This window comes from Phycodurus eques, chromosome 8 (assembly GCF_024500275.1).
Source record: "Phycodurus eques isolate BA_2022a chromosome 8, UOR_Pequ_1.1, whole genome shotgun sequence".
Lineage (NCBI taxonomy): Eukaryota > Metazoa > Chordata > Actinopteri > Syngnathiformes > Syngnathidae > Phycodurus > Phycodurus eques.
In genome coordinates, this window is record NC_084532.1 from 2,758,112 (window position 1) to 2,782,039 (window position 23,928).

Below are 23,928 nucleotides of genomic sequence, written 5' to 3' on the forward strand. Positions count from 1 at the left end.
ACATGGAAAGACATACCTCCTCTCCGGGACAATAAACTGGAGCTAAAATTTGATGCCAAACCGTTAGCTGCCGTTTGCAAGCTGCGGTATAGGACAGGGGGGCAGCATGTGTATCCTGCCTCCTGATGGAGGTGGACAGATGAAATGGACACTTCTTTCTCCTGCAAGGGAAACACAGAGGTTTGGTATCCGTACGCTGTCTTGAATGGTGAATGGTGACTGTGGCTCAACAGATGAGGGTGTTATGGGTGTTCTGCAAAGCCCTAGGGGCCTCTTCTAGTCTTTACTCTTTTTTTTATTTTCAATCCAATGGCAGACAGAACGAGCAAACCAGGAACTGAAAGCTGCATTACACTGCATTACACATCAATAACCATCTTCCTTGTCCTCCAACTCCCATCGTTGCTTGATTTAAAACTTCAGTTGCTCAACAGTCCGGAGTCTCCATTGTCATATTTTGTGCAGCACACTTTTCCACTTTGCATCAGTCCATCTCAGATGAGCTCGGGCCTAGAGAAGCCAGCGGCGCTTCTGGGTATTGTTGATATATGGCTTTCACTTTGCTTGGTAGAAAATTAACTTGCATTTCTAGATGAGGAAATGTGTTAACTGACAGTAGTTTTCTGAAGTGTTCCTGAGCCCACCAGCCAATGTCCTTTACATGGTGATGCCGGTTTTTAGGCGTGTCGCCTGAGGAATTGAAGGTCAGGGGCATTCAATGTTGGTTGTTGGCCTTGCCACTTAGGTGCAAAGATTTCCCCAGATTGTCTGAATCTTTTGATGATATTGTTGACCATATATGAAGAAATCCCTAATTCTTTGCAAATGTAATAGACAAACTCACGCAAAGTGGTGAACCTCAACCTCCACAACTGAGCCTGTGAGGGATGCTCCTTTTATACCCAATCATGACACTAACCTGTTTCCAATGAACCTGTTCATCTGTGGAATGTTCCAAGCAGGTGTATTTTGAACATTCCTCAAATGTACCAGTCTTTGGTTGGTCCTGTCTCAGCTTTTTGGGAACATGTTGCAGGCGTCAAATTCAAAATGAGTGAATATTTGCAAAAAAAATGCAAATGTTCATCAGTTTGAATATTAAATTAAGGAACTGAAAAGCACATTTTCCCCATTATGATCTCCTTAAAAAAAAAAAAAAAAAAAAAAAGGGAAGCCCAAATAATGCAATGGGTATACAGTAAAATAATATTACTAAAGTTTTCTTTTAAATTCAGACTATTGACGTACTGTAAGCTAAAATGGAGTGCTGCATTATTTAAAAGAAATAAACAACAATTATTTGTAATTTCAACTAGTTCCTGAAGTGAGTGCTGTTACTGGAAGCCCCAGTCTTAAAAAAGACTAACGTTCTTATTGCGCTCCATACAGTGTACGGGTTTTTGAGCTGCGTGTCTACGTTGACGCTAAGCTAGGAGGGGCAAAGTCCTCGCGTATGTGCACGGCAAGAGAACAGAAAGCTCAAGGATGCCGGCACATTGTGCTACATAAGGTTGCACACAAGACCGTACAATTACAACAAGGGAATTAGGAATAACTTTCATAAGTATCAATATATTTTATGGGTGGTTTTATTCTTATTTCTTGGTGTAGAAAATAGGATGGATGGATCTATTGACAGCACAGGCTTTGGCGTTGACCAAAAAAGTAAGCCTAGTGAAATTGGTTTGAGAAATTAGCAAATTACAATTTAATAATTTCAATGTCCCTAATGGGACGTCTACCCGCCTAACATGGCCGCGCTGTAGGCACGTCAATTACCCGGAATGCTACAGCGTGCTGGCAAATCTATTCTTCATATCTATGTGCTCTCCTGCCATTGGTTCATTCACAGCCTCTTCCTGTTTCGTATTGTTTGGATTCACAGTGTGAATTTGCTTTTGACGACTGACGCTGAGGCCAGTTTTAAGGTAAACCAGTGCAAACTAAACAAACAGTTTGTAGCGGTCGGTTTGGTGGTACGAATCAGATCCGGATTAAAATGTCTCAGTGTTCCGAACCTGCAATCATTAGCTCTGGTGTGAACGAAGACGCAAAGAAGGAGAGGAAAGTGGCTCTCGTTACCGGCATCACTGGGCAGGTACTGTAACCCTTGTTATCTAGAAGCTGAGAAGCGTTAGTAGTCAAGTGAAAACAGGAAATGTCGGTTTGGTTAAACAGTAAACAGGTACTACACAGATGCGAAAATCAACTTTTAAAATGAATGAACAGATGATCACAAATCGAATAAAGAATGTACTGGTAGGCGTATCAGTAGATTAGTCGGGTCTCGTTAAACACTTATTTTCTGTCATGCCCCTCCGAGGGGACCTTGTTTTCACGTCCCTCAGCCCAACTAAATTGAAAAACTATTTTGAACCACTGTCACCAACATTTTACATACGTCACCTGATCATTAAAATGGACAAATAAAATGAACAGCGATGAAAAAAAAAAAAAAACATTTCAAGTTAAGTTTATTACCTAAATTTGTAAAATTTAAGCAAGTCTGCTCAGTCTGTATGATTATCAAAACGGAGAAAATAGTACAAATGATTCACTGTGTGTTTCACTGGATTTACACAGTAAAATTCAAAACTTTTAAAAACTGGGTAGCCTTATGAGCATCATCAGCATATTCCTTTCAAAATAAAGCTATATGACTAAAAAAAAATAATATGCAAATTTTGCATCAATATTTGCTCATACAGTAGTTGAGCTGATCAAGAAGGAACGAAAAGTGCATAACATTTTCATTGACACGGTGACCCTGACAAGTGAAAACGGACATAAACAATAAACAAAACAATCTATTGCTATCAGTGGCCTCGTCTTTTTGTATGGCATAATGTTTGTTTCATTATCAAATTCTGTTAGATGTTCTGTGAGTTGTTCTTGAAGCTTGTCTGAAATGTCAAATGTATGTCTTTCGACGGCATCTTTGTTAAGAGGGGCACTATTCAGTGTCTGAGCACTTTTTTCCAATTTATTTTTGATTTCCCAAATATTTCCCTTTTTTTCAATTTTTAAAAAATATTTTTTGTTTTTGTTTTTTCCTTTGCTTTTTTTTTAGGTGGGGGGGGGGGGGAACCAACCCCAAAAATACGTACTAATCCATCCATCCATCCATCCATCCATCCATCTATTTTCTGAGCCGCTTCTCCTCACTAGGGTCGTGGGCGTGCTGGAGCCTATCCCAGCTGTCATCGTGGTTCCAGTTATTGGCGAACCATAAGACATAAATTAATGCAATTTCATGGAACAAATATTGGTACGTAGGTTGTAATTGTGGGTCCGTGGTAGTGGTTGAACTGACTAGTCGACGTTTAGACTTAACCACTGTGCTATGACTACTATAGCTTGTAGTTGAATAGTTGGCAATCACGTGTTTTTACATTACCATCATGGCTGCCTCACTGAAATCAACAGGTGGTTGGTCAGTTCTTGTAGCAAACTAGCAGCGGTGCTTCAAGCGTGTGGAAATATTTTTGTAAAAATTAGACCATCAGCACAGTCACTTGCAAAATATGCAAGACTATCCTCAAATACAGACCCTTTCCAATAATTAGAATATCATGGAAATGTTTATTTATTTCCATAATTCCATTCAAAAAATTAAACTTTCACAGATTATAGATTCAGGGCCCACAATTTAAACAACTTCAAAATACAACAAGTATTTATTTGTTTATTTTTACATAATTTGGGTTTCCAGCTCATAAAACCCACGAAATCAGAAATTTAAAAAAGTTTAATACTGTGAAGAAATCACCATTTACTTTGCAGTTTTTGTAGAAAAAAAAGAAATAAAAGAAATAAATTAGGGTCACATTAAATCAATCAAAATATGGTACTTTCAAAACAATATGCATCCATTTTCTGAGCCGCTTTTCCTCACTAGGGTCGCGGGCGCGCTGGAGCCGATCCCAGCTATCATCGGGCAGGAGGCAGGGTACACCCTGAACAGGTTGCCAGCCAATCGTAGGGGACATACAAACAAACAACCATTTGCACTCACGTCCACACTTACGGGCAATTTAGAGTCTCCAATTCAGGCATGTTTTTGGGAGGTGGGAGGAAACCGGAGTGCCCGGAGAAAACCCACGCAGGCACGGGGAGAACATGCAAACTAATAATAACCCCGGTCCTCAGAACTGTGAGGCTGACGCTCTAACCAGTCGTTCACCGTGCCGCCTTCAAAACAATATGTTAATCGTCAATACTTGGTTGGGAATCCCTTTGCTTTAATCACTGGCCCGATGCGCCATGGCATTGAGGCAATCAGCCTGTGGCATTGCCTGGGAGTTATGGAAGCCCAGATTTCCTTGATGATTGCTGTCAGTTCGTCTTTGTTTTTGGGTCTGGTGCCCCTCATCGATTCTCAATGGGGTTTAGATCCGGCTCGTTGGCTGGCCAGTGAAGCACTGTGATGGCATGGGCATCAAACCAGGTTTTGGTGCCATGGGCAGGGGCCAGGTCCTGCTGGAAATGAAATCTGCATCTTCATACAGATCCTCAGCAGAAGTAATCATAAAGTCCTGTAAAACATTCTGGTAGACTGTTGTGGTGACCTTGGATTTAAGAAAGCAGAGTTGGCCAACACCTGCACTGGACATTGCACCCCAAATCATGACTGACTGTTGATATTTCACACTGGACCTTCAAGCAGCTTGGGTTCTGTTCTTCATCCATCTTCCTCCAAACCCTCTGACAAACAAACATAACTCCAATGATCAATGCAGTGGTCACTTTTACAGTTGAAAAATTACACTGGAGAATTTACCAAGCCACCAAGAATAAACAAAAACCTAAAAAACAAATTTCTGCTCAAATTTGAATTCCTGCAGTGGCTGGTGTGGGCTTGCTTTGTGCTGCAGATTTTTTCTAATCATGGACACAACTGTGAGACAGCCACACGAAGTTCATTTTCATTGTCCAGCTTTGACCTGTATTTGGTCTTGATTGAGGCAACTAAAAAAAACCCTATCTCACACAAGTAGGATGTGGCGAAAGGCAGCAGTGTGGCCATGGCTCTCCTGCCGAGCAGTTATTTGTCCTTTTGCACTCCAATCCAAAAAGCAGCCAGTGTCTTGGACTGAAACTGGAGCCTCAAAGCTGAATCAGAAGTGACATCAATAAACTGCTCCTCTTCTGCAGCGCTGAAGTCATCAGCTAGTCTGGCATTGAAGGGGTCTCGGATTCAGTCATATTTTGCAGGATCCTGCTCTGGAAAGTATCTCCGGAAATGTTTTTCCAGAGAGGAGATATGATTTTTGATGCATGTGGTCACTGTGTTTTGCAGCTTGTTGGCACTGATGAAGGTTCTCAAAGGAATCTATATTCCCATCTTTCACTCGCTGCTCCCACATCTCTAGTTTTCTAGTAAATGATGTGATTTTATCTGCCAGGTGTGGAAGGTGTGTTTTGGTACCCTGGATCTGCAACTCATTGAGTTTTTGAAAGATGTCACTGCGGTATGCGAGTTTCATGACAAAGTTATTGTCTTTAAACTTGTGGGTAAGAGGGTAATGACCCTCCTCTTCCAAGAATACTCGGATCTCATCCGCAGTTCAAACACCCGGGATAAAACTTTACCCCGTGACAGCCACCGAACAGCTGTGGAATAAAACTGCTGTGTGATCAGAGCCCATTTCTTCACAAAGTGCGGCAAAAATCCGGGCTTTGACCGGTCTTGTTTTAATGTAGTTCACTGTGGCAATGATGTCCGTCATTACATCGCTCAGTTCAGCGCTCAGCTGTTTGGACGTGAGCGCTTCTCTGTGGATAACGCAGTGAGTCCACTGCGCATCAGGAGCAACGTGCATGACAAGCGCTTGCAGGCCTCCTCGTTTCCCAGCCATTGCCTGATCCCCATCTGTGCAGATCCCCACACAGTCCTTCCAGTTCAGATCAGCCTTTTTCAGGTATGTATCTGCAATTTTAAACAACTCCTCTGGAGTTGCTCTGTCGGTTACACGTTTGCAAAAAAGCAAATCCTCACTGAGGTCCTCATTATCACTAAATCTGACATATGTTATCAGCAAACAATCTTTGTTACAGTCAGTCGCTTCATCCATCTGCAGAGCAAAACGTGCATCTCATATCTTGTCGTTAAGCTGCTCCTCTATGTCTTTTGACATGTCATGAATGCACCTCGCAATAGTGTTGTCTGACAGAGGAATTGCCTATAGCTTACTTGCTGTAACTTCATCGATCATGGTGGAAACCATATCAATAGCAGACGGAAGTATTAACTCCTCAGTGATGGTGTGAGGCTTTTTACACCTAGCAACTCTGTATGCCACTTTGTAGGAGGCAAGTTGGGCGTTCGATGACACTGATGCTGCTTTAGTAAAGAAACTCTGTTGTGCACGACAGTCACTTAATTTTTTTCTGCAGAAATCAGTGGGTTTATGTTTGTGTTCGGGATTTGAAGTCTCCGAATGATGTCTCAACTTATTCGGCTTCCTGCTGTCAGCAGCCAGTATTTTGAGACACAGTACACATTGTGGTCTCTCCTCATTACCCATTGTTGGACAGGTGAAGCCGTGGGCAAGATAGGCGTCGGCATATTTTCGCGTATTTGCTTTGGTTGAATTACTGATTCGTCATCTGCTTTGCATTTAATGGGTAGTCCTCTCACAAACTTGTCCACGCTAGCGGTGAAATTTTTTTCCTGTTTTGTTAAAAAATTTTTAAAAGCCCTCTTTTGGTGGTGTTTTTAAGATGCTCGGTAGTAAAATTAGCTCCATCTGCTGGGTGTAACTTAATAATGAAAAGTGTTCATGGTAGCCCCGCTCCCCCCCTGTCATAACACCGGGTCCCCCCTGGGGGCCGCGCCCCCCAGTTTAAATACCACAGCGCTAATGCTAGCTGACAAATAGCCTAAATCTTTACGTCACCCGTAAGTCGTCAGCGAATTCCCCAAACGCCCTTATGTACCATTGAAAAGACAGACAGTACACTGTGCAATGAGAATAAAGATTATAATTCTAATTCTGTACTGTAGTGGCTATTTGGACGACAAAAAAAAAAGACAAATGGTGGTCGATCTTTATTGTGAAAATGAACAGTTAATGTTACCAACAACTACAATTTCAATCAAGCCTTCCGCTCACAGACATACAACAACCGATTCTTCCTCCTTCCGTTCGCCCCACCGCTCACACATCCAATCAAAAATTGCACGCAAACACCTTCATAGTCTCACAGACAGTTGGCTCTTGCAACAAGCCTCCTGTAGTTGTTTAAATTATGTACTACTATTATGTACTGTAGCGACCCTGCAGTTGTGTCTGGCGAATTGGTTTTGGAGTTCCAAGGGTTTGCAAGGCCATAAAGGTATCTGAATGTGATTGGATAAACGAGTCAGGGGGTTGGGGCCAGTGCAACGAAGAATGGTGGAGAGAATGAGTGAGTGAGCTTGAAAGTATGCACAGTGAGTGGTAAAGCTCGGACTCGGGGGTCTAGATCCTCACTCACTATTCATGAGGACATAACCGAGCAAATAACAAATACATTCGATTTGTTACTCCTTGTACCGTTTCAAAATAATAGTCCAACAAATGAAAAGTCCTATTTCATAGGTGTCAAACTCAAGGCCCGGGGGCCAGATGCCCGCCACATCATTGTATGTGGCCCACGAAAGCAAATCATGCTCGTCAAGTTCTGTGATTTTTGCTAAAATCTTTACGCAAATTCCAAATTGTCATAATAATAAACAATAATGTGCAGATATTGCATTTTTCTGTTACCAAACCCTTCTTCTACAGTAACTTAAACAATACTTGAACAAACTATTATCCTTGTCTTCAGGTTTCAAAACTAGTTATACCTCAATTTATTGTGTAATGGTAATAATATGATTTGGTGATTAAACATTTATATGGTTTCACTGTTCTAACCGCCTTCTGAGGGAAATCATAACTACAATGCGACCCAAGACAAAAATGAGTTTGACACCCGTGTCCTATTTGATCTTTTGAAAACTGGAGGACGTAACCGAGCAAATAACAAATCAGCTCAATCTGTTACTATTTCAAAATAATATTCCAACAAATGAAAAGTCATATTTGATCATTTGAAAACTATCTATTGAACCGGTAAGAGAGTACGCTGGCACGTTTTGACTTATGAATGACGAGTTTTATCTGCATCTCCATACAGAAAAGTTTTTCTTTTTAGCTTAAAATGGTTTACTTTAACGTTGATCCCTCGCCGTAGCTTGGCCACAGGTAGAATCCTGACAGTTCTGTTTTGCGCTCGTCGTTGGTTCATTAATCCTAGGGTTGGGCATCGAGAATCGAGACGGGATTAGTACCGGGACTAAAGTTCCTGTTTTCCCGGAACCGTTCAAATAAAAAAATGTTGGTTCCCAGTTTCGATGCCGACAGTCCTCCCACCACAAAGAAGAAGTGGCGAAAACCAACAAAGTAGCTGCTAAAACCAAGAAGAACGGGCACAAAGATGTGCTTGTGTCCAACGGCGGCGGTGAACAAAAGTGTCATAACTTTGTTAAAATGAATGACCAGTCGCCTAAGTGCGACACTTAGAATAAGATTATATTGTGCAAAGGAGGCTCTCACGATGTGTAGCGTCTGACGCACTCCGAGCTTCAGTGAAGTCAACTCTCAGTCAACTGGGTGAGTGAAACAATAAAATGCATCTATGCCAACATTGAGACAGCAAACAAGATAAACGGGTGCTTGCACTTTTGCACTGATGGTTTTTAGCGTTTACTTTAGTATTCAAACCAATGTAAGCACCAATGACAAAAAAAAAAAAAAAAAAAGCTTAACATTGGACTAAAACTTCACCGTAGCACCTTACATCACACTGAATTGGGACAAAATTCACATAAATGTTGTCTCACAATATCACACTAACCTTGTGCCTCATCGGCGGGTAGGGAAAGGAATCAGCGTTTTGTAGCATTTGGTTCCATCCATTAAAATTTTTTTTTAAAATTCACCGGTGCTGTGTTACTTACTAAGTTACTTTTCGTGCCAAAATGCCGGGTTCCGGTGGGTACCCTTCAAAATAAAAGACTACAAGTTTAAAAGTCAAATTAAAACTTGTACATATAAACCATTTGACGTGACGAAACAGTCCCACATCACTATTTTAACAATCCTATATTTAACTGTTAGCTGAAACACTAGTTAATGAATATTAAGCCAATTGGGTTAGTTCCACACCTTTTTGACCCAGCCCCCTAAAAGAATCGGAATGAAGAATCGTTTAGAACCGGAATCGAAATAAGGAACTGGAATTGCTCAAATGCAAACGATGCCCAACATTATTCCCCACCGACTAAACTAAACAGCCACTTTTCCAGCTAGCCTGCTGGCTACTTAGTCTGCTGGCTACCTAGCCGCGCTAGCTTCACAGGTGTTGGGTAAAAAACATTGTGTATCTGAATCGGTTATGTAAATGTGAAAAAAATTAGCAGTTTGAGATTTACAGTACGTATCAATGTGCACCTCTGCTGGTTTTCATTCAAATTTTGCATTTGTTGTAATTACATATCTTTAACAAATAAAAAACACAGTCCACTCACCAAGCTAAATTGATTACAAACAATCAAACAAAGATATAATGTAATTTTGAGATGTATCATTGCGTAGATCTCAAAACTCATAAAACTGGTGCAAAACAGTTTAAACGAACACAAATAACATTGTTGATATTATAAATATTTAATATACTAATATAGTTTTGACCTTATTAGCGACTCGTTCTGGCTTACGGGCGTGGGCATCCTGTGTAGCTGTTCTATTTTTTTCTCTCTAGGCGCTTTTTAATTTACCTGCTCATTAGCTCTCCAGGTTGCTCTCTGCTATAACACGGTTACAGACAAAGTTATGTTAAAAATATACTGTACGCCTAAGCACTTATTCGGGTCTTTATCACATATCACGACAGCTTTGCGATCTCCTCATGCTCATTGTGTCACATGCTTAGCTACACCTTGTCCACATTTAGTGATAACGGTACGTGTTACAAGTGTGACTTATTTACCGCCGTGGAGGCGAGGGTTAGTTGCTTAGAGGAGAGGATCCGCGCCAGCAAGTGCGTGTAGCTGGTGTGGACTCGTAGCAAGTTAGCTCAGCGGCGCACTGCATAGATGGAGCAGCCGGGTGGACGCAGCATTTTTTTTTTTAACCAGGTTCATCACATCGAGAGGAGCCAGGTGAGTTGGCTTGGGCATCGGCTTAAGATGTTTCCTGGATGCCTCCCTAGCATGTCCCAAAGGGAGGTGGCTACGGGGAAGATCCAGGACACACAGGAGAGATTATACCTCTCGGCTGGCCTTGGAACTCTGTTGGAAGAGCTGGACAATGTGGCCGGGGAGGGGGAAGTCCAGGCTTCCCTGCTTTGGCTTTCTGCGATAAGTGAGAAGATTGTCTTCTTTCAAGCAAGTGACAATAGGCAATATATTTTAGGTTTACTTTATATAGCATGCAGGCCCTCTCTTAAAATAATTTTCAGATCTCACATTCTTTTGCGAACCAGGAAAAAAGAATAACACTGTTAAGTAATTTTTATTCATCCAGTCATGATAATATTGTGGTACTGGGACTGCATGCAGGAGACAGACATGCATCTGGATAGACTATCTGAAGAAGTCACTTGCTGGGCTATGAGGTCACAGTGGTCATAAATTGCTTTACTAATTATTGACCATAAATTTTAAGGTGGCATGCTGCTTTGTCGGAATACCTTTGACTCAACTGTCAGCGTGAAGTAATGGGGTGAGAGGGTGTGAGTTATGAGAGCCCACCTGTGTGCCAAGGCAGCGCTGCAGAACTGGGAGGCCTTGTGGCTGATTTTGCTGTTTTACGATATGGGGTTATGAAGAGGACAGGTTCATCCTCGCTGTCTCACAGTTATGCTTTACTACTTTTTCCTTTAGGTTCATATTTCATTCTTCAGCTCGGCTGGTATGGTCCACTGCCATATGATACTCTGAGGTCTTGTTGTTCTTCATTTGTTGGCATTCGATTAAGTCCCTTGATGCAATCACTGTTTGCAACAGAGAATGGACTCTGACAAGTGCCAGAAATAATAGTCATAAAACTAAGAATCCATGCACACAACTCCTCTGTCCCTCGTAACTGATGATGACGGCTCCTTCAAGGCCGATTCATCAACAGAATGTCTGACATTACTTTGGCAATGTTTAAACGGTAAGAAAATGTAACTGTATGTAGCTAGTGATAGAAAGCTGAATTACATTTAATGCAGTTGCTGTCTCAGCATGAGGTTTCAAAGCATCCCACAATAGAATACTTTATATAAAACTATGAGAACATTATAAATAAAACTATGTCCCAACTAAACCCAGCTAAAATTAAATTTACTCTTGATAGTTAGGATGGCAAATTTAAGGTCTGGTTAGGATTAGAAAAACATTGTGGTTTGTATAGAAAATGAGACTCAAAAGGACAGGCTAAGGCAATGCTTCTCAAATAGTGGGTTACGAGCTGGCGATTCCGGGGGGGCGGGGGCGTGTGAGACCCTGAAGAACATGATTTGCCGTACAAGAATAAAGTGTAATTGCACATCCACTGCAGTAGATGGTAGTCTATATCTCTTTCTTTTGTCCATCCATCCATCCATCCATTTTCTGAGCCGCTTCTCCTCACAAGGGTCGCGGGAGTGCTGGAGCCTATCCCAGCTGTTATCGGGCAGGAGGCGGGGTACACCCTGAACTGGTTGCCAGCCAATCGCAGGGCACATACAAACAAACAACCATTCGCACTCACATTCACACCTACGGGCAATTTTGAGTCTCCAATTAATGCATGTTTTTTGGGATGTGGGAGGAAACCGGAGTGCCCGGAGAAAACCCACGCAGGCACGGGGAGAACATGCAAACTCCACACAGGCGGGACCGGGGATTGAACCCGGGTCCTCAGAACTGTGAGGCTGACGCTCTAACCAGTCGTCCACCGTGCTGCGCTCTTTCTTTTCTACTTTCTTCAATGTTTATAAGGATTAGATTATCCTTTATATACAATGTTATATAGAGGTGTACTCGCGGGGGGGGGGGGGTCAAATTTTTTTTTCTTCTTCCTGCTGGGGGGGGGGGGGGGTTGTAACAGAAAACAATTGAGGAGCACTGGGCTAAGGTCTCACACCCACTCTACCTGTCACTCACTCCTTCTCAAGTAATTAGAATTCTACTTCCGAAGAATATGGAGGCAATGGCTGATTACGGATTTATCAGACGCGGATGGGCAGAAATCTCAAGGCCCTATTAGATTTTCTCATCCTATAATGACCATGCATAACTACAATGCTGGTCAGTAGAGCACAGGTTTGTTTTTGCTATTGCACCGATAGTTAGTAGGGTACTTCCTGGTTCAGGGCTACAAACAGACATGTTGTCATTGTGATTCTGAAGGATGATGGTTCTATCGATGACATAGTAACACAAATGTTGAAAATAATTTCCGCTATCCTACGGTGGCCTGGAAGTGCAAAACAATATAACAAATTCTGAAACACTTTAACATTTCAGAAAAAACAAAACACTATAACATTTCAGAAAGCAAATTAACAAAACACTTTAACATTTCAGGAACCACAAAAACAAAACACAAAAAATGTCAACATTTCAGAAAAGAAATTAACAAAAGATGAAACACTTTAACATTTCAGGAACCACAAAAACAAAACACAAAACCTTTTAACATTTCATAAAACAAATTAACAAAAGACGAAACACCTTAACACTTGAGGAACCACAAAAACAAAACACAAAATACTTTAACATTTCAGAAAACATTAAAACAAAAGATGAAACACTTTTACAAATAGACAAAAGAATTTAAAATTGCAGAAACCCAAAAAGGGAGGGGCCCATTTCACAGACATTCTTGGAAATCCCACGGCCTTTCTCGGCAAGGCTACATAGATGGAACGTGATGTCCATCCCAAATAGCGATTGTATATACGGACGCCCTGAACAGCGAGCCTGTAGAGGCGTTTGATGCTGTGTATACAATATATTATACTTGATCACATTTCTTAAACCATAATAAGATAGATTAAGAGTTAAGGAAGAAGTAGGTTGCTAAAGTGAGAGGATGGTGGCGAGAATTAAAGGGAAAGTGTTGATGGTTACAAGGAAGCTGCCGGCTCCATTCATTTTTGAACGTACCGAGCGAGGGATCTACCTTGCATACATTCTGGTTACAAGCTTTGCTTTTTCATCGACAGGCACATTATACATTACGAGTATAGTTTAGCATTGATGTTGAACAACGTTTGATGCTTTACGTACTATTTATATGGCTTGAGCCGAGGCGATGTGGCGGCACGGCTCGCAAACCCGAAAATGTACAATATTCTGGTCTAGTCGACCGGGAAGGAAACAGTTGCCTAACCACGTACGCTGCGCCATAGTTCAGTCGGGTGGCTTTCTTTAGCAGCCGATCGGTGGACCACTGGTTTTGACGCGATTCAACATTATCATCTCCGTTGCACGCCGTCTTCACGTCCCAGTTTACATTCAATCAAAATGCCCAGAAGCTTTCCCCTACGGTTTCACAATTTTTTATATTGTTTTGACATCCAGGCCACCGTACTATCCACCTTTATCTAAATATATCCTTGTTCCTTGCGCCACTTGTTTACCCAGTTTTTTAGGGATTTTTTGTGTGTTGTCTTTTCACCTGTTTAATCAATGTGTTTATCTATGTTATGCAGCACTACAAATGACTCAATACACAAGAGTGCTCTGAAGTATTATTTTGAGTGACATGAGTCAAGTAGAATGAAGGGCTTTCTTTGTACCGGCATACTTTGTTTTATTCATTTGCTCTTGGGTTTGTCTGTATTGTGTTCAGATATGAATACTTCCTTAAACGTTATCAGGTTTAATTGTTGACAGTGTGAACTTGCGGTTAAAAGAAAAAAAGCTTCTTACACAAACAAATACATGTAGTCTGTGTGTTTAATTTATAGAGACACACTCTCAAACACACCATAGAGATGTTTCCTAATTCAAATGTAAGTGTAATAATTACACCTCAAGAGTCACAGAATTCAGGTCGTGATATGGTGGTTTATCTCATCACAGTTTATTCATTGACCAGCAGGTGGTACCAAACTTCCAATACTGTACTCACTGTTGCCTCTGTGTTTTTGTTTGTGCTGAACAACACATTATACATATTATGTCGTTGTTGCAACTAAAGCCTTTATTTTTCCTTGCGTCACATATGCCTCAAAATGTACAATGATAAACTGCACCTCAACAATCAGCCACAGCATTATGACCATTTGCACAATCTAATGAGATCCTGTACTAAAGCTGAATCAAAAACGCTACAAAGATAAAAATGCATAGTTGAGCACATTTTCAGAGAAGTGCACTATTGATTAAACTGTAGTTAATGTCAATTATTTTGGGTGTTGTTTTCAGTGGACGAAACATTAGTTTAATCAATATGGACTGTATCATATTGATTTAACTAATGTTTTGGTTACATGAGAGTAAACTACTCACAATATGAAGTGGTGCACTATAAAATGAAATTTAAAATTTTTTTGCTACGCTACAAAATCAAATGTACATATTTTTGACAAACCTTTTTCAGTGTGAAGAAAATTTGCATTGTTTTTACCCAAAGCTTTTGTATCCTTTCAAATATTGTTATTGTGATTCAGTCACCATTTAAAAAGACAGTATAGCTGTAGAAGTACATTTAAATGTATTTATATATTAATTAATAACATTATGTCTCCATCACTCACTCACTAAAAACATATATTCAGTATAACTGCTAAAAAATAGATAATGTGTCAAGGTTTTACAATGAGTGAGTAGATTTGGCCATTTGGTATCACTATGGCAGGTGAGCCTAGAATAGTGCTTGTGTTTTTGTGTCCACTCGTTTCTCCAACCCAATATTCAACTCTCCATAACAGGAAACAGTGAGGTGAGGCTAGGGTTTATGGGCTAATACAGCTTTAAAGGAGCTTCTTGTTTTTAAACAGAGCTGCAGCTCTTCAGGCTTTTTTTCCATATTGGTCTGGCATGGAACGCTTTGACCCTGGCACAGAGGGAGGAAAGCATGACACCAGCTGGACCACTGAACGCTATGGAAAGGGGCTACCTGGGCCCATCTCCTAATCTGGTATATACAGACAGGGGTTTGTCAATCACTTTGTACAGACTGCTCATTGTGCAGTTGCAGACCTTATAGCGCATGTGAAATTTGGATAAATATATATTTAGGCTGTATTTTAGGATAATAATGGTAAAACATTAGTCTAAATGATGAAAATGTCTTATTAGCAGGGCAAAAATGCATTGGACGTATTTGTCAACAATGTCAGCATTAGCTGTAAGAAAAGTGCTATACAAAATGTTCAGCACGTGTTGGTTCTCTGAAGTAATTTTCTTATAGGATGGGCTAAAGAATAGCCAGCACTTAGAATACAATGGACATTTTGTAAATCAATTGCATACTCCAAGTTAGCAGTTGGTATATGGTGTGCTCCACAGCTTTAAAGTAGTTCACAGTAACGTGTTCTTTAAGAAGTTCTTTAAGAGATGAAATTTGACTGTCTCATTATTAGTCCGCCGGTGTAGTCTAAGTCCACCTCCTTACCAGACTTGGACAGAATGTAGTGTGGTCTCTCCAGAAGCAGGATCTCCTGTTGACTAAACTTCCATCATGACTGTGGGTGAGTGCAAGGCCTGGGGCTTCTCCAGACTCCTTCAACCTTTCTTTCTATGTACTGGCCTTCTGCCCCGACTGTTACTTCCCAGACCTGGACAGGAAGCGCAGGTCTGGCATGTGCAAGTGTCTGTTTGTATACGTGGTCATATGTGAGCGGGACTGAGGGATAAATGCCATGATCGGCTCAGAATGTTCCCCAGTGGTGCAGAATGTGCGGTTGGAAAGTCTGAGGATGGAAAAAAGATGAGTTAAAATGGATGACGGGAACAAGAAAGAGTTCACACTTTCACTCATGAATACACACATTGAAGACCATTGATCCTGTAACGGCTTGGAAGATCTCTAGAGTATTGTTGGAGTTTTCAGGATGGTGGTATTCTAACTCTGTTTAAGGGAGGTTTGAATGTTTGTCAGCACACATGTCCATTGATGTCATTGAGTCCAAAATACTGTATATGCAGGGTCACTTTCGATAAAATTGCGCCAAGGCCTTCCGCACCGATGGCTGGTTTACGTTACATAAGAATTCAAGCACACTGTTTGAAATTTCCATTACTGTAATTTCTCGTGTATGATGTGCATTTTTCACCCCCCAAAATTGTCAAAAGTCAATAGTGCGCATTATACATGGGTACAGGAGAAAATGAAAAAGACTCACATTTTATAAATGTCTGCTGCCATCTAGAGGTTCGGAAAAGGCTGTACACTTTCATTCTAATATGCCACCGCTCCCTAGAGGTTATGAAAAAGTTGTACACTTTCATTCTAGTATGCCCCCTAGTGGTAATGAAAAAGGTGTAGCCTACACTTTCATTCCAATATGGCAGGGGTACATATGACTGCATATATGTACAGGAAAGGTAAGTAAAAACGGTTACCGGAAATGGCCATAAAATGCAGAGGAAACTCCACCCTGTGGTGTCCTAGCCAATACTAGCCGTAGCGACACCTTGGAGGAGAACTGAAGCACATTTTCAAAACAGCGCGCGTGGGTTGCGCTTGAGTATAAAGGCAAACTGCTCGCGGGATAACCGCAGTGACGTCAGCGCGGTCGCTGCCCGCGCGAGTATAAAGTAGCCTTTACTGAACTGGTCAAAATAGTTCAATGCTGTATCTGTACAAGTGAGTACTACACAATTTGTAGTCTTTCCAATTTTTCAACAAATATCTTCAAACATGAATAATGTACAGTGGTACCTCGAGATACGAACTGTCAATTGGCTGAGTTTTTGCTTTGAATTGTAAGCCCAAACTTGAGATACGAGTGCTCTATGGCACCAGGTGGTTCCACTCACTTCATAACAATCTGTAGTTTGACTGATATGATTAGTAAATATTCTTCAAAAAGAGACTTCAAGCTGCCAAACTAAGCATACAAAAAAGTGAATTGTATGTTGTGTATTTGAAACAACCACATACCCTCCATCAAGCATACAAAGGGAAAGACCACAGCCAGCCACACGGGCAAACAATTAACATAACAAAAAACTAGAATACAATCACGCTAGGTGTTTCATAATTTGAAGCTGTGGACCCCCTTTTTGAGTCATCACCTCATTGTGGTGGAGGGGTTTGTGTGTCCCAGTGATTCTGGGAACTAAGTTGTCTGGGGCTTTATGCCCCTGGTAGTGTCACCCATGGCAAATAGTTCCTAGGTGAGGGACCAGACAAAGACGGACTAGACAAAGCACGGCTCAAAAGACCCCTTTTGAATGTACCGGCATTACCATATAACTAGCAACCCTTTATTGGTCAGTGACTGTTTTTTTCAAGTGTTCTCTGTCAATTGACTGTTGTCGTACGAGAGCGGCTCCAATTACCGGAGACAAATTCCTTTCTGATTAGGAGTATGATAAATGGACACCATTTTCCCTTGCACGGACGCTGGAGAGCGCCCCTTGTTCTGCTGGTCATGTGCTCACATGCATGCATGCCTATCAGTCGCCTTTCGGCAAAATTCGCCGTTTTGATCTCAAAATAGGCCATTTACGTGAATCGTAGAGATCTGATTAATTTTTCCTTGGGGTGTTGGGGGTCGCCGTCGCTGTCGTCATAGACTGTTTCGTACTCCTTGAACACTGGCAGCTAGATCCATTCCACACATCCACCATCCACACAACACAGATGTAATTTAGTAAAGTTAAAATGAATCCGAAGCCTCGAAGCTTGTCAGATTTACTGAATCACACTGCGTCGAAATGGTGCTTTGGAGCTTGTATCGTCCCCCAAATATCATGTGACCGTTTAAGTTTGAAGCTTCATACTGTACGTCACCACCCGTATCGACAGCTCGAACCGGATTGGTTACTGTCATTTGATTTTACAGCTTGTTTGGCGCTAACTTGTGTATTTAGGAAACACCAAGCTGCTCACGAGCTTAGTGCTCCTAATAAGCTATTGAACAATTGCTATTTTTTAATAAAAAACTCGTAAACTTGTATCTCTGTGCCGTTTTGTTTCTGTTCACGTCATCCCTTAAAAATAGAGATGCATGCGTGACCAACATACAGTGTTTATTTTGTGGAATCCAGCTTTTTAATGCCAACCTCGTCTATTTAAATTATCACAAAAAGACTGTTGGAAATACAGTAATTTCTCATGTATAATGCGCACCCATGTATAATACGCACCACCAAAGTTGAGCTCAAAATTCTAGAAAACCCTTCTACTGATGTATAATGCATTTTTATTATGATGCCGGTCTGACCTGGCAGACCCAAATGTGTTGCGAGGGTCTGTCTGACAGAGTCCCCTGTCAGAAGGAGTTTCTGCTCTCACCTCCAGTAAAACTTCACCCACGTCCTGGGGGAGGCAGGGAACATTAATTCCAAGTTTTCCATATTCCACGCCTTCATTGTTGAGGCTACCGACAGGGACTGTAGCCGTCAAATGGTCGGTGCCTGTCTTTGTGGCAATCCCTGTACCCGTTGGTGGACACAAGTGGTGAGGGATGCCGTCAAGCTGAAGGAGTCCTGTCGGTCTATTTTGGCCTGTGGGACTTTGGAGGCAGGAGATGGGTCCCAGATGGCCAGGCGGAACGCAGCTTTGGTGGTCACTGAGGCAAAAACTCGGGAGTGTTCGGAAATGGTGGAGTTCGGTAAGGCCATGGAGAACGACTTCCAGACGGCTTTGAGGAAATTCTACTGGAGTCTCTGTAGGGGGAAGCAGTGGTCTGTCAACACTGTGTATTGTGGGAATGGGGTGCTGATTACCTCAATTCTGGACTTTGTAGTCTGTGGGCCAAAAACTTCAAAGGCCAGCTCAAGTCCACCGACACGCTTTCCTTTGAGGAAGCAGAGTCTGAGTACTCTGATATGGGATCTCCTTTCTCTGGGGATGAGGTCACCGAGGTGATCAAAAAGCTCCTTGGTGGCGGGGCCCCGGGGTGGATGAGATGGGCCCTGAGTTCCTCAAGGCTTTGGATGTTGTGGGGCTGTCCTGGCTGACACGCCTCTGCAACATCGCGTGGAGATTGGGGACAGTGCCTCTAGATTGGCAGACTACAGGGGATCACAGTCCTCAGCCTCCCTGGTAAGGTCTATTCAGAGGAGGGTCCGTTGGGAAGTTGAATCTTAGATTCAGGAGCAGCAGTGTGGTTTTCATCCTGGCTGTGGACAGTGACAGTGGGCCAGCTCTTCACCCTCAGCAGGGTCCTCAAAAGGGCATGGGAGTTCGCCCAACCAGTCTCCATGTGCTTTTTGGAGTTTCAGTTTGATGACCTCAGCATACTGTCTCTGCTTTTTGCAGATGATGTGGTTCTGTTGGCTTAATCAAGCCACAATCTTCAACTCTCACTGGAGCGGTTTGCAGCCGAATGTGAAGCGTTTGTGATGAAAATCAGCACCTCCAAATCTGACGCCATGGTCCTCAGTCCCCTGAGCTGTGGGTCGTGACCGAAAGAAATAGATTGTGAATAGAAGCAGCAGAAATGAGGGTCTGCGTTAGAGATAGGGTAAGAAGAGTCGAGCTGGTGCTTCTCTGCATCCAGAGGAGTCAGAAGAGGTGGCTTGGGCAAATGGTTAGGATGCCCCTTGGACGTCTCCCTGGTGAGGTTTTCCGGGCACGTCCCACCGGGAGGACAACCCAGGACACGCTGGAGAGACTCTAGTCTCTAGGGGGGCCTGTGAATGCCTCGGTAACCCCCCCCCCTGGAAGAGCTGAAGGAAGTGGCTAGGACTAGCCTGGGCTTTTCATCTTAAGATCCTGCCCCCGCGACCCGACCCCTGATAAGCGGAAGAAAATGGATAGATAGATGCGTGGATGAAGCTGTGGACAAAAGATCCATTTTGCACCGGAGAAGACGAGCCATCGATGTGGAGAATTCACACAAAAGCCGATGGGCTCATATAACATTAAAGAAGAACTGAATGTCATGTGGGGTTGCAAATGTTGTGACGGTGTGTTTGTACACAATACCGTACTGCTGTGTGCAAGTTTTCTTATTACAGGCAAAACAGTTTTTGAAATGTAACTGCTGAGGAGAGACACAGACGCAGAGACTTCCTGCTCACAACAGGAGCACGAGAGGGCATGGGTGGAGCGAGTGTGTGGTGGTGTTTGGGAGGAGGAGAAGGTAGAGAGAGAGAGAGAGAGAGAGAGACAGAGAGAGAGAGAGAAGAAGGAGGCTTTGTCAGAAATCATTCACTCACCCCCTACTCCCCATTTAGGGTTGGACTATATAGTGAACTATATAGTGAGCTCATTCATAACACCTTTGGACACGATACGATGCTCTGTTAATGATGTCACAGCTGTTGCACATTAACAACGTAGGTTGTTGCGGTGGGTTCAAAAATAAATTAAAATGAGATGAGTTTACTGTGCATTGCTATAAAAATGCTAACAATCAAAGCTTTGTTGAAAAGTAACTTAGATTTGGACGAAAAATTCACTTCTGCGGCCCCTCGAGTCCCGCCATTCTTTCTCAGAAGACGCAATGCATTATGGTATATCACGATTCGGTGCGTGACAATCGGTTGTTCACTACGTTTTGCAGTGCTTTGTGGGAAATTTTGAGTGCACTATATCAGGCACTGAATTTGATGACTAAGCATTTGGACACCACTACGAAATGGTGTAACCACTATATAGTGGTTAAGAAGTGACTTTGCACGCACGCAGGGAGAGGTATTTTAAGGAAAAGAAGGCAGTATGTGTGAGACTTTTGGCTTGATTACACTTGATTACACCAGTTAATATCTTTACATTCTCTTCTATTATGTGTTTATGACTACATTTAAAACAATACTAGTACTTTTCTTTATTAAAAAGATGTTTACAAATATTTTTTTGGGGGGGAGTGGAACAGATTTCCATTCGTTTTAATGGGGAAAGATGTTTTGAGGTATAGTAAGAGCATGATCAGGGTTAAAATTTAACTCGTATCTGAAGGTACCACTGTATTGAGAAACAAATCTCTGAATTCATTTTACAGGGTTTTTAACAATAAAACAAAAAATAATTATTAACAAAAATCTGTTCTATACAATGACTTCAGGGTATACAACAGGCATTGAGAGAATGAATCTGTTGATTGCTATTTTTCATCTTATCTTGTCATTTATAGGATGGGTCATACCTGGCTGAATTTCTGCTCTCCAAAGGATATGAGGTAAGAGAGAGGCTTGGCAGATGTTATTTATTATTATTATTTTTTTTTCTTCTTATTCTTTTTTTTTTTTTCAATGTACAATGGACCCTTGCTATTCGTGTCTACAAGCGTCATAAAAAAAATCGCTTAAATCGCGAAAATTTGAGAGTTACTGATGGCCATTTTGATTGCATTAGGGGAAAAAAAAATAACCCCCAAAAATTCTTAAATAAGTGGGGACATACTGCCAATAGGTGTTTTCCACAAAAAATGGGGCTTGGTTCCCCCCACCCCAAAATGTGGATCCATCCATCCATTTTCTTTACCGCTTATCCTCACTAGGGTCACAGGCTGCTGAGCCTATCCCAGCTGTCTTTGGGCAGGAGGCGGGGTACACACTGAACCGGTCACCAGCCAATCGCAGGGTACATAGAAACAAACAACCATTCACACACACATTCACACCTTCAGGCAATTTTGAGTCTTCAATCAAACTACCACGCATGTTTTTGAGATGTGGGAGGAAACCGGAGTGCCTGGAGAAAACCCACCCAGGCACGGGGAGAAAGAACATGCAACTCCACAGAGGTGGGGCTGTGAAGAGGTGATTCCATGGGTGCAGAATCACGAGTATGCGGGGGCCACTGTATTGATAGTATTTCATTTAAAAAAATTATTATTATTTTTTTACAGATTAGTAATTTTGTTGTTAAGCAACATGGACTTTTAATAATGGGCTACTTTCTTCCTAATACGCCAAGTGGCTGAGGAAACACCATAGTGAGCATGGCAAGCTTACGGTGGTTTTCTTCTTTCCTGTGGAGGTCAACAAGTGACAGACAAATGTTTGCAGTGACCTGTTAAACTAGTCAACAATTCTTCGGGTCTATGTGGCTGCTAGCAAGCTCAATGTAGTCATTCGTGATACATTAATATTGAATCACAGACATCTTAAAGTACTGTATTTCCTCCTGGCATCGAGTCCCCTTATATAAATGCACAACTTTTTACTTTGACAACAACATTGCTGTTGTACGTGAAGTCAGAAAATTTCCCCAACTGTGGGTTGTTTCAAGAAGCACAAATAAGTCAAGAGCCCATTGATGGACACACAGGTTAACTTGCTATTTTGAACTACAGTGCCACCAGAAAGTATTCACACCCCTTCACATTTTGCACATTTTGCTATGTTACAAACTTATTTTAAAGCTGATTTTAGTATAGTTTTCTTTAAGAAAATTCTACATAAAATATCCCATAATGAAAAAATAAAAACATATTTTCAAACAGTTGTGCAAATTTATAAAAAAAATAAACATTCAAACATAATAGTGGAGTGTATATTGGGTTTGGATAAAACGTAATTTATTTAAGGAATAAATTCGTCAAAGGTGTTCACTGTGTGTTCACTTCCAGGTTAGTTCGATTTACGTTTTAACGTCACAATCAAACGAAAAACCTCTTATCAGTCTCATAATCTTGCTACATTTCTGTGACACGAGTCCTCGTGTCAGAGCGAGAGAGAGCAAAGTTGGGATTTGTGTGGAGCTAGTATTTCCCCCAAAATTATTAGGCACTAATCTTGTACATTTTGGCACCAATTGTTTTGCTACTCAAGACCGTATATCAGGTTTCTCTGGGAATGGTCTTTCTCTTCGTGTCTCAGGAAGAAAACGAAGCAGCTTTGGTTGAAGAAGAAGATGCACAAAAATAACACAAAAAGAGGTGCCAAAAGAAAGTTGTCCCGTCGGCGTGTGCTTGTAACTTTCCTGCTAATTGAGCTTGCTGCGGGCCCTGTTCTTGCTCTCAACTGTGTGCGTGACCGGTACAGAATGCCGGTAGTTGCTTACTGAGGCTCCGCCAACAGATCACGGCTTGGAAAAGCGATCGAAGCCAAATGCGTGCCCGACTTCTTCGATCGAAAGCGGCGCTGTCTTGGTCCGGCGGTCGCTCACGCCCATGTGGAGGCATGAAAGGACAAAGGAAAAGGAAGGGGGAGGGGGTTGGCCAAAACCACCCCGGAGCTGGGCAGATGTTAGCCAAGAAGAACAGCAGAGAAGCAGGACACCAGAGAGCGAGAGAGAAGAGGTGGTAGTCAAAGGTTAAATATCCAGGATTTTATACTGTTTGGCTTCAAATCAAGACGAACAGTTCTCAAAATCTGCAGCTGGATCTGTAAAACTGACACAATGACACAGGCATCAAGGCATACATTTGGAATATTTCTGCAGAGTTCGTATAGTATCAAGACATTTATCTTCAGTTAAAGAAACTTTGAATGAGAGTCCACACATTGCAGTAGCTCTCAAACGCCAGCAGGTGTCATCTGCGTTCCAGCAATGTTCCCAGTGGTTGAGAGGGTCCAACCCTCCCGTTGCTATCAGTTCTGCACATCAGAAGGGTCTTTGATATCTGAAATCCAGATTCGACGGGAAGCTGCTAATTAGTTTAAGGTCCAGCTGACATACGCCAGGCGGCCCCTGGTAGCCGGCTTGCACAGTGGGGTTGCTTGGGAGAATGCAGTTTATAAAGTTGTTGGGGTGGGGTGGGGTGGGGGGGTGGGGGTTGCAGTGCCAACCGGGGCATAGTCACTACAATAGGTACATAAGTATTCACACTCTTAGCTATGACACTCAAAACTTA

General features: G+C 42.0%; 1 protein-coding gene across 2 annotated transcripts in view; it reads left to right on the forward strand.

Moving 5' to 3' along the window:
• Window positions 1-1,871: 1,871 nt before the first annotated feature.
• gmds (GDP-mannose 4,6-dehydratase) overlaps window positions 1,872-23,928 on the forward strand; it is a 269,412-nt gene continuing 247,355 nt past the window's right edge. For both annotated transcript variants that reach the window (XM_061684765.1, XM_061684766.1), the window contains exons 1-2: window positions 1,872-2,098; window positions 21,262-21,306. In XM_061684765.1, the coding sequence (XP_061540749.1) occupies window positions 2,000-2,098; window positions 21,262-21,306 (144 nt within the window). In that variant the 5' untranslated portion in view covers window positions 1,872-1,999. The remainder of the gene's footprint in view (window positions 2,099-21,261; window positions 21,307-23,928) is intronic.